The sequence below is a fragment of the Nicotiana attenuata genome, unplaced genomic scaffold (assembly GCF_001879085.1).
Source record: "Nicotiana attenuata strain UT unplaced genomic scaffold, NIATTr2, whole genome shotgun sequence".
Taxonomy (NCBI): domain Eukaryota; kingdom Viridiplantae; phylum Streptophyta; class Magnoliopsida; order Solanales; family Solanaceae; genus Nicotiana; species Nicotiana attenuata.
In genome coordinates, this window is record NW_017671452.1 from 97,769 (window position 1) to 115,758 (window position 17,990).

The 17,990-nt window shown below is 39.5% G+C and overlaps 1 protein-coding gene across 1 annotated transcript; it reads right to left on the reverse strand.

The window, feature by feature from the left end:
* Nucleotides 1-1,218: 1,218 nt before the first annotated feature.
* Nucleotides 1,219-2,614, reverse strand: LOC109208386 (probable endopeptidase p60). Its single transcript, XM_019371499.1, has 3 exons — nt 2,141-2,614; nt 1,941-2,042; nt 1,219-1,561 (listed from the first exon to the last, which is right to left on the reverse strand). The coding sequence occupies exons 1-3, from the start codon at nt 2,411-2,413 to the stop codon at nt 1,481-1,483; spliced, it is 456 nt and encodes a 151-aa protein (XP_019227044.1). The 5' UTR covers nt 2,414-2,614; the 3' UTR covers nt 1,219-1,480.
* Between the last annotated feature and the right edge of the window lie 15,376 nt (nt 2,615-17,990).

Sequence of the window (17,990 nt, forward strand, 5' to 3'; positions counted from 1 at the left end):
GAAGGGAGAGCTGTTCTAACAAGTATATGCATTTGATAATTTACATACGATATGATCATGATGCTCGGCACATTAAATCCTCATCATCAGACTATATAAGACCATCATGTATACCCACATAATAAGCAATGCTTAATTAAGTCAAAGACGTTAAGAGGCCAAATTCAATTGATGCCTAGCCAAAACAATAAGTATAGGAGCCAAGACATTAATAAATGGAAGAACCATACCAAGCATAAGAAATGCGCTATACTTGCACCGAAAATAGAAAGAAGCCTACAGTATGGTGGAAGAAGAGCACATGCACGTGGGAAGACCTGATGGACAAGATTGATCTCACTCTCCACGATGAGAGATTTATGAGCTTCCACCATTACTGAGTGGGAGGTGAAGTGGATACATATCCCTTGCCTCATAGTCCATTGTAGGTTTCCATTGTTTCTCTAGTTTCAATGCTAATATTCACATGTTGACAGGTTCCTATGCTGCAACATAGCAGTAGTCTGGCAGAACTTGCCATTACAAGTTCAGAACATTGTAATAGATGTTGTCAAGTGGAAAAATGATAATATCGTGAAAATGCATTATTATGCAGACTTTGAGCTGGAGGAAAGTAACGGTAGGGTAAAGATTAGGGAGATGCAACCATTACTTTTCTTGCTGGTGAAACATTCTATTGTCACCTCTGTAAGCTTCTCTAGCAATGCAATTGGATAGTTACTTTGGAGCCAATATAACGAAATCATACAAGCTAACTTTTACAATCTATAATTAGTGAAGATTCAACAAGTTCATGCATCAAATGGTAAAGCAGAACAAATGCATGAAGGCTTTCCTAGACGGATAACCAGTAGATTTGAAGCTTTAAATCCTACATATATTAGGAAAGATTTACGCCCAAATTTCTTCCATCCCATCCACCCTCACTGGGAAAATACTTGTGATTGATGATCACAACCCCTTACATTTTCTTTTGATAGGTTCAAAACCCCTTTACTTTACATTTCTGTTAACATTTTGTTTGTTCAGTTTCTTCTTGTTGCTTTTGTTATATATAAAAAAAAAAGTTTGATCTTATTGCTAACTGCATTTCTCTTGCTTTTGCAACAGATTAAAATTGGAAGTTTGATTTGCTGCCAAATATAATACCATGGAGGATGCAACTAAACAAAGAGAAATACAATAATACACATGATAAAGGGCAACAAGCCAAAAGAGGATTTGGAAAGTAAGCATTTCTTCTACATGATAAAATATTGTGAGTCAAGATACAAGTTCATCATAGCAGCTAAGATTTTCCTCATTTTACATAGCTCAAAACCAATCTCACATCCCTATCTCCACTGGCAGCCATAGCGTTGGTCTCAAACTACAAAATTTTCTGCCCTAATACAGCTTACCCAATAGACAAAAAGGAAGAAAAAAAAAACTCACATCATAAGTAATGATACAACAAGAAGAAGCAAAGAGAAGGAGCACATTAGGGTATTACAAGTTTCTTGCCAGCATAGATGGTATCCCCTTCAAGCCCGTTAGCCTCCTTAATTGCCTCAATTGATACCTGTGAAGCCAAAATATACATTCAATATGCTACCATGCCATCAACTGGTAAATGAAGATTTTTGTCCTCTTTTTTTCTTTGGAATAAAGGAGAAACCAATATTCTAATAAAATACTCAATCTTTCATATTTTATATGACGGCAAGTTTAAAATGTTAGTAATTTGATTCATATAATATTTTACAAATATCAGAAATAAAATATTAAAGCAGTAGTTCAAAAATTGATGTTGACAAAGTAAAAATGCATCATAGTTTAATTTGAATAGCTAAAACGAATTTGAATTCTTAAAAGTCATAAAAGTAGAAGAAATGGAATGGCATCAAACATTTGCAGAATGTTATCTAAATTGAGATAGAGGAAATAACACGAATGCATACCCCATATTGTCTAGAGAGTCCCCAAAGAGTGTCTCCCCGCTCAATCTCTATTACATTTTGTGAAGCTTCCTTTGCTCTTTTCTCCGCACAACAATTCGGTTTCTAAAAAAGCCACAAAACAAACACATTTAGAAAAATAAACTTAAAATGATTGAACATATAACTTAGCAAACGTATGCAATTACAAACGAGACAACAACCTTGACAATGGGCTCAGGCTCTGGCTGGGATTGTTGAAGCACGTGAGGCTGAATTTGAGGTTGAGCTGACTCAAAAACTGTTGCCTTTACCTCACTGCTTTTAATATTGAGGTTTGGATTATTGAAAGGATTGACGGCTTTGAGAATGCTCATTGCGATTCCCGAGAAGACCACGAACCCTGCTGCTTTTGTTATGCTCTTCTCCTTGATGTTATCGTCATTATCTTTGCCGTTGCCGGATCCATTTTCCCACATCGATAGAATGTTCCGCATCGATCGATCTGTACTACGCCGTACCGTCGGGGTGTTTGGTTCGCAGACGGAGGAAAAGGGGCTTTAGGGATTCCGGAATTCAGACAGAGTACTCAATGTGACTGAGGTTTGAATTTCGAGGGGAATCAGCACGCGCTCTCTCCCTCATTACTGTTTTCACGAGTTAAGTCACCTAACCATTTTTGCAGCTAAAGTCCTGTATCTCTGAAACATTTTCCCCTCAACTTTCTAAAAGTTTCTCCTTATCCCCTTCAAGTTCTGAAAATTTCCTATCCTCTTTAAAAAGTGCTGTCATGTGACCAGGATGTCACGGGTTCGAGCCTCTTGTAGAAATGCAAGGTAAGACTGCGAATAATAGACCTTGTGGTCAGGCCCTTCCCTGGACCTCGCGCATGGCGAGAATCTAGTGCATTGTGATGCCCTTTTTTAAAAACTTTAAAATTGTGTTTAAAATATTTATACGATACTTAAAAGAATTTAAAGATACATGTTCTATGGAATGTAATATTATGATATTTTTGGTGAGGTATGAGACAAGCAAGCAAATATGTGCATGGGCAAATGTCTCACCTCTAGGTTTTTATATTTCATGATTATGTTTGGGGTGTTTAAAAATTGCATCATTTGTGACATGTCCTTTTTTTTTTTTTGTTAAAAGGATAATATATTAGAAAGTTAAAACAACGTTGTTACACTACTTTGGCAGCTACTGGGGTACCTGATGGCCCCCAATGACGCATAGTTTTGCATAATTGTACTTGAGTTACAACCCACAAAAGATCTAGGTAGTTCAGTTCCTAGGATGTCTGCCCAAAATACATCAATGGCAAACACCGAAGGAACTGCTAGAGAGACTGATTTGTTCAAAAAAGTTTCCTTTGCTGCCTCCTTCGCCAGCACATCAGCTACCCTGTTTTGCTCCCGGTATGTGTGCCTCACCACCATGTTGCCCATTCTTTGAATCAACAATCTGCATTCACAAATTAGAAGGTCAAATATTAGATTTCCATTTAACAGCATATTGATTGTTTCTGAAGAATCAGTGTCTATTTCTAGCGGAAGTAGGTTGTTTAGTTCCGCTAGTTGTAGAACTCTGATAAGGGCTTTGATTTCTGCCCTTATGTTTGTTGTATGGGGTATGTTTTCCATGTATCCCAAAATCCAGTTTCCATTATGATTTCTGAAAATCCCACCAACTCCCCCCATTCCTAGGTTTTCCTTAGCTGTTCCGTCAGTATTGAGTTTATAGGAGCCTCTTGGTGGTGGAATCCATTTTAGCATGATTTGGTGGATGTACTGGTTTTGCTTGTTATTATTAAGCACATGGAATTCAGTTGCCTTAGAAATTGTGTTGTTAGCATTGATTGGGTCCTTTTTGTTGTTGAACACATTGTTGTTCCTTGACAGCCAAATATGCAAGAGACAGTAGGGAAGGAGGCTGTCCCAGTTGAGGCAGTTATTGTACTTAACACCTTTGATATTTTGCAAAACTGATTGCCAAGGCTGGCCATTGAGAGGTAGATTGGAAGATGGTGGAGCTGTAGATTTTGATTTGATTGAATTCCAAAACTGAACAGCATTTGGGCATTGGGAGAAGATGTGGTCAATGTCCTCTTTTTCGAACCCACAAAAGTGGCACTGAGGGGAGCATTCCAGTCCAATAGAGTGTAGAAAGCTCCCGGTGGCTAGTCTTCTGTGAGTTAAGAGCCAGATAAAGTGCTTTATTTTATTTGGTGTTTGGAGTTCCCAAATCCACTTGAATTGTTGTTCTTTTCCAGGAGAGTAAGCATGAGTGTTCCTTCTTAAGAAGGAGTAAGCAGTGTTGTTGGAGAATTTCCCATTGGCAGTGAGGCCCCAAATTAGGTTGTCCTCTTTAGTGGCTATACTGGGAATAAATACAGAGTTAAGAAGGTTTAGGATATGGGGGGAGGTCAAATGAGAAGATTGAGGTGTCCCAGGTGCCCATATTGTGAATTGATTCAACCTTAATATTGAGGTCATTCTGGGTTTGAGGACCTTGTATCAATTGCCTGAGGGCTGGCTGATTAGGAATCCAGGTGTCATTAAAGAAGTTAACCCTATTCCCCCTGTTAACTACCCATCTGCTGGCTTTGCTACATGTTTCCCAGCCCTTTAGTAAACCCTTCCAAATTGGTGATTTTTGGTTCCTAGGGTGTCTCAAAGCTTGAGTAGGTCTGGACATGTTACAGTGCTTGTGGATAAGGACTCTGGCCCAAAGGCTGTTAGTATTCTTGCAAGCTCTCCATGCAAGGTTTGCTAGAGCAACTTTGTTTTTAAAGCTAGCTTTTTGCATGCCTAGCCCTCCCTCTGATTTTGTTTGAGTGACTACATACCACTTAATCAAATGAAGCTTCTTCTTTTTCGGGGTGGTGCCCCAGAGGAAGTTTCTCTGGATTCTATCAATTTGGTTAGTTACTTTGGTGGGGAGGGAGATATATTGCATTACATGGCTTGGGATACTGCTCAGGGTGGTCTTTGCCAGGACTGTTCTCCCAGCCATGTTGAGGTAATTAGTTTTCCAGCCAGCCAACTTGGATTGCATATTGTCAATGATGAATTGGAAGTCTGAGGCTGTCTGTTTCTTGTGGAAAATGGGAAAACCAAGATATTTCTCAAAGGAGGTGGTGTGTTTGATGGATAGAAGGTTGGTGAGTTGTTGTGAGGTATCCTGGGTGGTATTTGAGGAGAACAGGACTCTGGATTTGGTTAGATTTATTTTTTGTCCTGACTGATTGTTGAAGCTATGTAGTATGGATAGGATGGTATTGCAGTTCCTAAAGTTACCTTTAGCAAAGAGGGTGAGGTCATCTGCAAAGAAGAGATGGGAAATTTTAGGCCCAGTCCTGCTTATGCTAATGGGATGCCATTGGTTTTGCATGACTGCTTGGTCAATAGATCTGGAGAGCCTTTCCATACACAGAATGAATAGGTAGGGTGACATGGGGTCCCCCTGTCTGATGCCTCTTGAAGGGTTGAAAGGTTCAGTTTTACCTCCATTGACAAGGATGGAGATGGATGAGGTACTTATGCAAGACATGATGAGTTTGGATAGGCCCTTGGGGAAGTTGAAGGCCTCTAGAGTGTCTCTAATGAAAGACCATTCCAGCCTGTCAAAGGCCTTCTCTAGGTCTATTTTGAGGATCATGTTGCCACTCTTTCCTTTCATTTTCCTGAAATGGTTGATGTATTCTTGGACAATAATGGCATTGTCACTGGCCCTTCTATTGGTTAGGAAGCTTGCTTGGCTTGGTCCTATGATGTGGGGCGTGATAGGTTTAATCCTATTCACTATGATTTTAGTGATTGTTTCGTAGATTGTATTGCAAAGGCCAGTGGGTCTAAAGTTTTCCAGCATTGAGGCTTGAGGGCATTTGGGGATTAGGCACAGAAGGGTTTGGTTCATGGTTTTGTCCATGGAGCAAGTGCTGAAGCATTTCATGCAGAATTCTGAGACAGAGTCCCCCACCGGACAGGGGATTTGAATGGTTTACTGGAGAAGACAGCCTTTTTGATTTCAGTCATCTGGAGGGGTCTGTCCATGAAAACCTTATGGCTTTGGTGCAGAGCAGGTTCCATGGTAGAGTGGTTAGTGGTTGCCCAAGGAACTTCAGAATGGGAGGTTGTGTAGAGCTTGGTAAAGAAGTCGACAATGGTGGACTGGATCTCTTTCTGATCATTGATCCAGTTGCCATTGTCTTCTTTGAGGGATAGGATCCTATTTCTTCTCCTTCTATTTAGGGTAGAAGTGTGGAAGAATCTTGTGCTGGCATCTCCATCATTTAGCCAGCTGATCCTGGATTTCAGTTTCCAGAAGTCCTCCTCATTTCTGAGGATGAGGTTCAGCTTGTTATTGAGCTCTGACTCAAGGTTTTGCAGGAAGCTACTGAATTGGTAGCTAGGGGACCTTTGGATGCCACTGATTCTGGCCAAGAGTCTATTCTTTTGGTGGAAGATGTTACAAAGACTTCTTGGTTCCATTTTATTGCCAGCCTTTTGAATTTATCAGTGGATTGGAGGAGAGTGGGCTGGACAGAGAAGGCTTGATTGATAATACTTGGGAAAGAAGGGTGGCTAGCCTACATTGTTTCAAATCTGAAGGGCCTGGTTGGTTTATTACTTGGGGGCCCTTCCAATTAGATTTTCAAGGGACAGTGGTCTGAGTGGGTCCTAGGGAGGTGTTGTACACTTGCCTTGAGGTACTGTTTAATCCAACCCTCATTGGCAAAGCACCTATCACTCGTTTCCAGAATTAGGGCATTACTGTTGGAATATCTTTTGATGGTCCAGGTGTATTTGCTACCTTTGTACCCTAGGTCAATTAAGTTACACTTATTTATGCATTTCCAGAACAGGTTACTGCGGCTCAGGTTTATAGGGTTGCCCCCAAATTTGTCCCTGGCCTTCAGGACTTCATTGAAGTCTCCCCTATGAACCAGTTCTCACTGGTGTTCCTAGAGATGGTGATTAGCTGATCCCATAGGAATTTTCTTTCTGATAGAGTATTACTGGCATAAATAGCTGAGAAAAACCAAGGGGGGTGCGCAGGTCTTACCTTCACCATTGCGTGAATACCTTGGGGGGTAGTGGCTACTTCTTCCACAGCTACAAGGTCCTCCTTCCACATGAACACGATTCCCCCAGATGCACCCATCGCTGGAGATTGAATGATCATATCAAAATCCAAGGTTTTGGCCAATGTCTGATGGTCAACCATCTTGGTTTCCAGTAGGACTAGCACTGCCGGCTTGTGCATTTTAACCATCTCTAGACAGTGCCTTTTGAATTCAGCACTGTTACCACCCCTAACATTCCATATGATGTAGTTTATCATTGGGGATGTGGGTGATAGGTGAGGTCCCTCTTGAGGGCTCGATGGGCCTGGTAGACTTGGCACTTGAGGGGGGAGACTTCCTCTTCAGACTCAGAATAGGAGTTAGATTTAGTAGTGGTTTCAGTGGTCCATGTGTTTGGGCTGAGACTAGGCTCATTCCGCACTTGGACATTACTTTGGGGCACAAGACTACTATTATTTTGCTCGTATCCGTGCTGAACTCGATCGACCTTACTGAGTCTAGCAGAATCGAGTCTGTTCTTGGTGTTGGGTAGGTTTGTTCCGGTTCTCCTGTGGCATCTTTCTTCTTGAGAATCTCCAGTGCGTGGAGATTCCTTGTTGAATGTTCTTCAGGGGTGGTGAGGAGTTCGATCTCCTTGGAGTGGAAGCTGCTTGATGGCAAGTTGATCTGAGTGAAGACTGGCTCCGCCGCTGGGTACTCTCTCATCAGATCTAGGAAGAAGGGGAGAGATTGGAAATTTTGGAGGATGTGGTTGCTGAGGGCTTGTGGGTCTGTAATCGGTGCTGGGCTGTCGCTGTTGGCCATCGATTGCCATAGGAGAGGGCCGAATGCCATTAAGGCCTTATTGAGGGCTTCCACTGTCACTCTGGCAAGGTGTGCCGGATTTTGCACTATCAGCGTAATTTTCCTGTTGTCCAGTGTGAAGTCGTATGAGAGGCCTTGCCCCTGCATGGCAACCTCCAACCAGGAGGCCGGTTGGTGGTCCGGTGGCAGTGGGTGGGTGGAGATGGTGGTTGGGGTCGTATCTCTTGCCATTTTTGTGTTTCTTAGCTTTGCTACTTTGGCAAAGGGTTGGAGTGGGGTTAATCGACTGATCTCCCATCATAAACCCTCCTAATGTCACATCTTGGACAGTGGAAGGGTTGCCAGGTGTTGGGATTAGGGGTTTTGGCTGCTCATTAATTGGGGATGTAATGGAGGTGACCTTTGAGGTCTTTTCGACTGGAGAGGGAGAAGAGTGCAGATAGGGCACTCGATTTCCATTCCTGTCTCTTGGGTTTTCTCCATTAGAGGGAGTTTTAGTAGCTTTGGTAGGGGAAGCGTAGGCTTTGAAGTTTGGGTGGGGGGTTAATTTACCAGTGGTGCCTATGGTTGAGTATTCTTTTGATTGCAAGGGACCGGCCCCATTGGGCAAATTACCCAGAGTGATGATTGAGGCATCGGGGATTGGGCTGGATCCCGCTCGAGAAGTGGGCTGATTGTTTGGGTTGGTGGGGTCGTCAGAAGTCGACCCCGCTTTTTGTTTGGCTCCCGTGTTGGGCTGCTCCCTTGGGCTTGGGTTAGGCACGTGCCTGGGCATGTGTGGGTCACCGGAGGGTTTGATTATTGGGCCTTGTGGCCCTCTTGAGTTTATTTGAGTGCTGTGTACTTGTTTTTTCAAATTGTAGTTAAAAGTTTTTGTTTGGAGGAATTTACCTGAAATGGCGTCAAACATGTTTACCTGTACCTCCTCCGCTTGTGGAGTATGTTGTGGTTTCAGCACATTACCTTCGACATTGCTAGTTCCCTTTTGGTGTCCTTGCTTGCGTCTTCGTGGGAAGGTGACAGTCTTCCATTCACTTTCTTCTGGGTAGGGTCCGTTTGGTGGGATTTTTGTGTTCCATTGACTGTTGTGGATGAATGTGGTTTGTAGTTGCATTTTGAGGCCATGTGAGCTATCCTACCACAATTGGTGCATAGGGTTCCTTCGCCTTCATATACCACTGACTATTTGTGATCTCCTATGATTACTGATGTTTCCACTGCAGTTTCAAGTGGCACTTAGATACAGATGCGTGCGTATCTCCCCCTTAGGGTAGAAGATGTACATTGATCTATCTTTAGTAGTTTACCTAATTTCCTCCCAACTTTCTCCAAGATGACTTTGTCATAGAACTCCGTTGGCAGTTGAGGTAACCTTATCCAGATGGCAGTAGAAGTAAGGGTGGCTTCCTGAGGAACGAATTTTGGTTCCCACTTTCGAACCGAAAGGAAATGTCCAGAGACAAACCATGGACCTAGGTGTAATGCTTTAACCATGTTTTCCTCTAAGCTAAATTTCACTATGAAGAAGCCCCATCCTAGGTCAATCAAGATTAACTGTTCAGATGGCTTCCATAGGTCGATTAGTTTAGAGCGAAGCATGTGATGAGGCATCTTTCTTTTGAAAATTTTGATGATTACTGAGAACTTCCATGGCGTGTACAGGCGTTCCTTCTCTTCTGGTGAGAGGGCAATAGAGCCTTCAATGTGTTTTCCTTTAGCAACCTCTGGGGTTGATTGGTGTTCCATGTCGTAGTAGCTGGATTGGTTGCACTCTTGCTTATCCTAGAGCATTTCCTTATAGGAGTGTTGAGGTGTTTCTACCTCCATTTGAATTTATTTATCCGGGGGGTTCGGTGGGAGGGGTGGGTTGATCAAGGGGGGTTCCATGAGGATGGAGTTCGTCTATTTTTTTGGGAGAGAGAAGGGAGGCTCCCTAGATTGAAAAACTCTTGATGGAAGAAACTTTCTGTGACATGTCCTTACTTAACCTTTAAAAACATTCTTTCCAAATACTTATAATCTATATCTATCTATATCTATATCTATATCTATATCTATATCTATATTATTATAAAAGCGGGAACATCAAAAGTTAAAAATTGAATTACCAAAATGCCCTTTTAAATAATTTAAATATTCTACTTAATAAAAAAATAAAAAAGAGAAAGAAACTAATATTTTTAAAGTGTCTTTTGCAAAAAGTTGTGTTCTTTAGATTTATCAAGAAAATTTAAAACAAAAAAAAACTACATCTTCATTTTAAAATTCATTAATTGCACCGAATGGTGCCGCTTCGACATAACTGGTTTGATGTTAACCTCTTTGCCAAAGTTCTTCGTTGTAGATTGTTCTTGTAATAAAATTTATGTGTCCAAACGTGATAGAAAATAAAACGTCTTAGTTTCATCTTGTACGTTTCTTTTTATGTACTCAAAATTCACATATTTGTGCTTTACTCTTTACTTTCTAAGATATGGTTTTTTTGGGAAAACAAATTTTGACGAAATTAGTTTAGTCTCAGTCACCCGTCACCCATCACCAGAGAAACAAAAGTGATTGCAGGACATGGGAAAGCAGTGGCGGGGCCACATAGTTCCAAGGGGTATCAAGTTGCACCTCTTTATTGGACAATTACAAATTTAAATAGGTAAAATTTATTTATATATATATATATATATATATATTATATGTATCAAATCTCTTTGATTTATTCGTTTAGTTACTTCTTAAAAATTTTGACATCTTCTAACGAAGATCCTGGCTTCGCTACTGTGCGGAAGGACTATAGTTATTCATTATATCAACAATAGGGGCTACGATGATGAGGAAAAAGAAAAAGCGCGAAAGAAACATGAATTTCAATATGGCAATGTCTTAACGATGTTCTCACACACAAATACAATTCTCGTAATTAGCATTGTAGAAGTTACGACCAATAGAACTGTTGCATACAAATAGAAAGGCACAACCTTTGGCCTTTCATATTTGCTATGGCTTATTTAATTTCTGAAGATCCCACCATTGCTCTTCAACATGAGGCAACAACTTTTGCCGTGGATGGCGAAAGACGCAAGGTACAAAGCAATGAATTAAGAAGAAAATAACAATAAAATTGGGTTCCACATTCTCACCCTATTCGTTTATTTATCAATTTTATACCTTATGCGATTTTGGTGATTTTTGATTTCTAAACGTGTTTTCATACTTTTTATCTGGGAGGATCTCATAATATAGATTGCATTCTGTGTTCTTATTATAATAATTGGGAACAACATATGTCTGAAGGTTATAGTTGTTATTCCCTCGCTATATTAATGCAAATTAGTTGGAGTACATAGATAACCTATATGGAATCATAGAGACTTTAACTTCAGGTAGTGGAATGATATAAATTATATTATTTGGAAGAATTATAACTATACTCTTAAGTAATTATGTCATTTTGAGATCATATGAAATAAAATGTGAAACTTTTATTTAGATATTATTGTGGCTTTTATTTAAGGTTGAAGACATATATCTCTTGTGCTGATGAATAATATATTAATCTCTGAGTTATTGCGATCCATATTGACATTTACTAAATATGATAAACATTCCCATGTAAATGTTCTTATTATATGCATGTTACCTTATGGATTATTACACATTAATGTTATATTGTGCTCTTATACTCTTTTATATGAATGTGGAGATCGACTATATACTCCCCAAACTATTTACAACCCTGAAACTTGTGGCGAATAAGGAGTACTAATTAAGTTTATAGAGTGTTATGTGTCTCATACAATATAGAGTCAAACAACAACTGAGTAGACACAAAATATTTTGAAAAAATTACTCTTTGGTAGAATATTTACTGTTTAATGTAATTACATGGACGATGGATCGTTTTGATATTACATATTTGGCACTGTATCTTTTAAATAAATCTAGACCCTTTAGTCAACATCTTGTATATAGGTTTGTTGTTAGGAAACTTTATATTCTACTAAATCATGTACTACATGACATACACGTGCAACGTACGTGCCGAACAACTAGTATTAAAATAATTAAATATGATTTAAATTCTACAAATTAATCACACTTGCTTTGAATAAATAAAAACTGTAATACAAATTAAGGCGGAAGAAATATATCACAAGTAATTCCTCGTTGGATTGCCCAATGAAGGACACGGGCATTTCACTAAACAAATAATTAACCTAGCACTTTTTTTTCATCTCGGATCCTATTAATCAAGATTCTCGTCCTATAAAGCCCATTATTATAAGGAGAAGCTTTGCTGAAAAAATACCAGTTATGTAAGCCCATAAGTAAGTTAATACAAAATTAGTCTATTCATTAGCAAACTTTTGTAACAAAAAAAATAATCAAATTTTTTTTTTTGGTGTGTTGTTAGAATAGATTGGATATATCTTAAGGAGTTTAAATCTCAGTTTTGTGATGATTTGGTAGAGTATGAGGTAGTTTGAATTGAAATTAGAAGCATAAGATGAACATGAAAAACGATGATGTGTATTACATATGCAGTGGCGGATCCAGGATTTATAGGTCGTGCATGCTTCAATGATTTTAGTTTAAATTCTAGATGGCCAAATGTGGTCATAGAGGGTGCTCGTGATTAATTATTGAAGTTTTTAGGTATTATTTATGAATATATTACATAATTTGGCCAAAGCCAATGGATGCTTCAGCACCCAGATGTCCAAAGATGGATCCGCCACTGCACATATGTATTATATTGTATCAACTGTGTATCACATATATATCTATGTATACATGTGTGTGAGATACACGTGTGGTACATGTTTGATACATGTGTCGTAGAAGAATTTTTTGAACTCGATTTTAACTAAGAATTTTGATACAAAATCAGTCAAAATCACCTCCAATCTTTCTCAAATTTTGTATATTGACGCGTCTATATGTTTTCAATGAATTTCAACTATACACATTGAAAAAGGTCCCTTTTTGCTTAGATTTTTGGAATCATGTATATATTTTTTTTTTTTGTATTTCATCACTTGTCTCATTCATGAAATTTTCTTTCTGTCGTGCAATTAATTTTGCTAATCACACTTAAAAATATGAAAGGAGATCTTTGCGTGTGATTATTGGAGAGAAAACACCCTTATTTATTTGACTTTTCAATCTTTATATGTACTTGATTAGTTTTAGTAAATCTATAATTAATGGCTAGAGATTGGTAAGTTAGGACTTATTTGATACGTTTCTGTAAGATCTTCTATATTTACTATATTTTAGAAATTCGAGTTTGACGGGACGAACATAGCTTTAAACAGTTGTACCAAAAGTTGTTTATATTGTACTATATATAGTGTTGGCCCCACTTTTATCATTACAGTTGTTATACGTATTTCATCGTGAAATTTTAAAACACGTCCTTCAAATTTTCATTTTTGGTTGACACGTGTTTTCCACTTTGGTTGTATTTCTCATTCTTTCTTCAGTAGAGGTTCTTTCAATAGTAGAACTCTACTTTTTTGTTTTTCTCTCCCTCATTATATGTTTACGAGTAGTAAACTTACCCGCGCAAAGCAGGGTTTAAGAAAAATCAATGAAATTTTAAAAAAATTATCCAATTTGTAACGATCCGACCGGTCGTTTTGAGCTTTAGCGCATTCTTCGGCGGTTTGAGGTCATGAGCAGCTTCACTTCAGGTATTATGACTTGCACGCATGGTCAGAATTGAATTTCGGGAAGTTCGGAGTTGATTTGGAAAGAAAAAATCTCAATTCGGAAGCTTTAAGTTGAAAGAATTGACTAATATTTGATTTTTGAGTAAACGACCTCGGGATCGGGATTTGAAAGTTCCAACAAGTTCGTATGGTGATTTCGGACTTGGGCGTATGCGCGGATCAGGTTTTGGATGATCCGGGAGCATTTCGGCGCCTATTGAGGAAGTTAGTATTTTGGAAGCATTTCATAAATTTGGGTTAAAGTGCATGTCAATGTTATCGATATCCGTTTGGGATTCCGAGTCTGGGAATAGCTTCGTATGGTGATTCTGGTATTGGGAGCACGTCCGAAAGTGGATTCGGAGGTCCGTAGGTCATTTTGGGGACATTTGGCGGAAGTTAGAAATTTGAAGGTTTTTGAGAAGTTTGACCGGAAGTGGACTTTTTGATATCGGGGTCGGATTCCAATTCCGGAAGTTGGAGTAGGTCCGTAATGTCGAATGTGACTTGTGTGCAAAATTTGAGGTCAATCGGACGTGATTTGATAGGTTTCGACATCGAATGTAGAAGTTTGAAGTTCTAAAGCTCATTAAGCTTGAATTGGGGAGCGATTCATGATTTCGATGTTGTTTGATGTGATGTGAGGCCTCGAGCAGGTCCGTGTTATGTTATGAGACTGGTTTGTGTGATTGGACGGGGCCCTGGGGGCCTCGGGTGTGTGTCGGGGAGGTTTCGGATCATTTCGGGTTGTTTTGCAATAGCTGATGCTGGTGTATGGTGTTGTTGTTCGCGAAGAACGATTTGGGTTCAGGACTTTGTTTTTCGCGTTCGCGTAGAGATCCTCGCGTTCGCGAAGAAGGAAATATCTATTGCACAGGTCTGACTTCGGAGGCTCATATCTCGCAATCTATAAGGAATAGCCCTTTGTGTCAAGTTTTTAGAAAAATAAACCATTTAGCATTTGTATTTGTGTACAAAAAGTTATGGCTAGTACACTACAGGCTGTCCGGGAAGATAAAGAAGAAATTTGTATTGCACATGGCTAACTTTGTAGGCTTATATCTCGGAATATATAAGGAATTGGGAGATGACCAAAACATGAAAGTTGTCGATCTTGGTGTCTAGTTTTCGGAAAATTAAACCATTTATCATTTGAAGTTTTGTACAATAAGTTATGACCATTATACTAGAGGCTGTATGAGAAGAGTTTTGGAATAACTTTCAAGAATTTTGTTCCTCGCGAAGGCGATGGGAGGCCCCCGAACGCGAAGAAGGGTTGCCTGGCAGTGTATAAGTTTGCAAAAATAGGTTTGGCTCATTTCATCTTGTTTCCTCCATGGGAAACGACCTAGGAGCGATTTTGGAGCTCCATCTTCATCATCTATGTCAAGGTAAGTGATTCCCACCTATTGCAAGTTAATTACTTGAATTATATCTAGATTTTAACATGAAAAATCATGGAAAATTAGTGAAAATCTGGGGTTTTGAAGAAAAATCTAGAAATTTATATTTTTGGATTTTGACCATGAAAAAGGACATGGATCTTGAAATAAATTATATATTTGAGTTCGTGGTGTTATGGGTAAGGTTAATCTTCGAAATTTTTTGGAATCCGGGCACTTGGGTCCGGGAATGATTTTATCGACTTTTTAAGGGGAGTTGGAAATTGTTGTAAATAGGATTATAATGGGTATTTGAGTATATATTAATGGGTTTGTATAATTATTGACTAGTTTTGGAGCGTTGAGCATCGGTTTGAGTTGTCGGAAGGGCTTGGGAGCCGGTTATGGTACTTCGAAGCGAGGTAAGTCTCCTTTCTAACCTTGTAAGAGGAAATTATCCCCATAGGTGAAATAATTAAATATGTGCTTCTATTTGTAGGGGCTACGTACGCACGAGGTGACAAGGGTCCGTTGCGTAGCTACTATTATGCTTAAAATCTGGGTAGTCTAGGACCCGAAAACATGCTATACTTGAAATATTTGTAACCTTATTGACAATTTAAATTGCTTAAATCATATCAAATTGGTAAATGAATTTCTAAAGAAATTAAACATCATTTTCCTGACCGTTAAATAGAAGTTGCCATTTCTTTGGGTAATTGTTTCCCTGATGAATTCTTGATTGGCTGTTTGATGTGTTTATTTATATTTGACCGCGTCGCATGTATGTTCGCGAGCGGGGTAATAGATGCATCTCTTGTTCGCGCCATTCGACCCTCTGGCAGTGCACAGTTTAAATATTATGTTGGATTGGACCGTACGACCTTGACATGATTTGCGCATGCTTGTATTGCTTGCCTTGAAATTATAAATAATGATATTGCCTCCCTGGCCTGAGATAAATTGATAATTGAGGAAATATGAACTTGGATATCTCTTATTATCAAAAGGATTGTTTACTTGCTACATGGTTCCCTCGAGTTTACTGCTGTTTTTAATAAATCCACGACTGATTATATTATTGGACCACTAGTAAGTGTCGAAGTTGACCTCTCGTTACTAGTTCTTCGAGGTTAGACTGGATACTTACTGGGTACACGTTGTTTTCGTACTCATACTACACTTGCTGTGCATTTTTGTTGCACAGGCACATGTATGTCTAGTGGCCTCGTTGGGCGCAACGACATGGTTTATACGGAGACTTAGGTGAGCTGCATCTCTCGAGATGACTCGCAGCCAGCAGAGTCTCCTTTAGAGTATTGTACTTTCTTTTCTGTCCAATTTGTATTTTGGACGTTACATTTTATTTCCTAGAAATTGCTCATGCACTTGCGACACTAGATTCTAGGATGACTATGGGATTATCTAGTATTTAAATTTGTTAAAGACACCATTATTTTCTTGGTTAAGTTCATTATTTATTGTTTAATGTAAGGAAAAGAAATGATTTCAAAAATACTAAAACGAGGAATATATTTAACTTCTTGGTGTTGTCTTGCCTGACAAGTGGTGTATGGCGCCATCACGACCTTTATTAGATTTTAGGTCGTGAAAACATGGTATCAGAGCACTAGGTTACCTTAGGTCTCACAAGTCATGAGCGAGTCTAGTAGACTCTTGCGGATCGGTACGGAGACGTCTGTACTTATCTTCGAGAGGCTACAGGGTTGTTCGGAGCACTCCCCTTCTTGATTCCTCATCGTGCGATTAGATCCCTTTGAGGCTTATACCTTTGTTTCTTTCCTATTCAATCTTATGCGACGTGAAGCGCTGGTTATAAATCAATAATTGAGGAATTGTGATGGTATTACAGATGTGGTGCAGGATATTTCTCCTTGCGTATTGATTGGGGTATTGTCGTCGCCTTGTAGAAGGTCGTTCTATCGTTTCAACTCAGTATTAGTATTACCTAAGGTTTTGAGATTTGGCATTGATTGTTATGATGATTCGTGCATTTCTATCGCCCAGTATTGATGTGTGTTAGGATACTTACCTATGTGTCGGGGCAGTGAATGACTTGAAGGAGGTCTACTCAGTGCATGATTCAGATTCAGTATTTCGTTCCCGACGGAGGAAAGGAAATCAGACTATAATTGTTCAGGTTTTGGTTGATGGAGTAACGAGACTTGGTATTCTCAAGCGTGGTGGAATTTCATCTGTGATGTGGTGTCGTCGTCCTCAATTGAATGTGTTAAGTTCGTCGGTGTTATGATCTTCTGCGATTCGCCTTTGGGGCAGGATATTGTGAGATAGTATTGGAGAAGCGGCTGTTAGAGATCGCGAGGTGCGGTGGTTCAGGATTGAATGGGTATTTCTAATGCTGACGGCTCGAGAAGGAGGATATTCGAAAAGGGTTGAAGTTAGTAGCGATATATCGGTTCAAGTGCTACAGAGATAGATATTGATTTAAGGCAACAACTGGGCAGCAAAAGATGAGGAAGGACATGTGGGAAGTGTCAGGCGGTGGTTAAATTTCTAGAAGGCCAGGTGTAAGAAACGAAAGTCGAGTAGTTGCTTAAGGGAGTGAGTTTGATCAAAGTGGAAGGGTGCCAGAGTAGTATATGGGTTTAGTGGCAGGATAACTACACACCTTAAGGAAAGTTTGGAATGATTTGGAAATTTTAGTGGACGGTGATTGGATCTACGGGCTTAATTTGAATTATTAGCTATTATACAGCGGAAGATTGGATGCAACAGAAAGGGAGTTGCTTGAAGATTGGATGCAACAGAAAGGGAGTTTGGCGATGGCCGTAATGGTGTGAATTCGAGCGAGTTCGAATTATGACCCGTGATGAGTCCCTGATTTTTAGTTGGGAATTAGAACGAGGTTGAATTTAGCTTGCTAATTCGAGCGAGGTTGAATTTTACTTTGTTAGTTCGAGCGAGGTTGAAATTTATTAATTCGAACGAGGTCAGATTTTTCTTTCTTGTGGCAATGGCCGGGGGCCGTAAGGGTGTAAATTCGAGCGAGGTCGAATTGTAACCTGTTATGAGTTCAAGCAAGGTCGAACTTTGACTGTTTAATTCGAAC

What these genes read in the sequence shown, in the direction of transcription:
- LOC109208386 (XM_019371499.1), bottom strand. Translation starts at nt 2,413, where the DNA reads ATGCGGAACATTCTATCGATGTGGGAAAATGGATCCGGCAACGGCAAA. An exon ending in AGCCTGAGCCCATTGTCAAG is followed by an intron (nt 2,043 to 2,140) that starts GTTGTTGTCTCG and finishes TGGCTTTTTTAG; the next exon opens with AAACCGAATTGTTGTGCGGA. An exon ending in GACTCTCTAGACAATATGGG is followed by an intron (nt 1,562 to 1,940) that starts GTATGCATTCGT and finishes TTGGCTTCACAG; the next exon opens with GTATCAATTGAGGCAATTAA.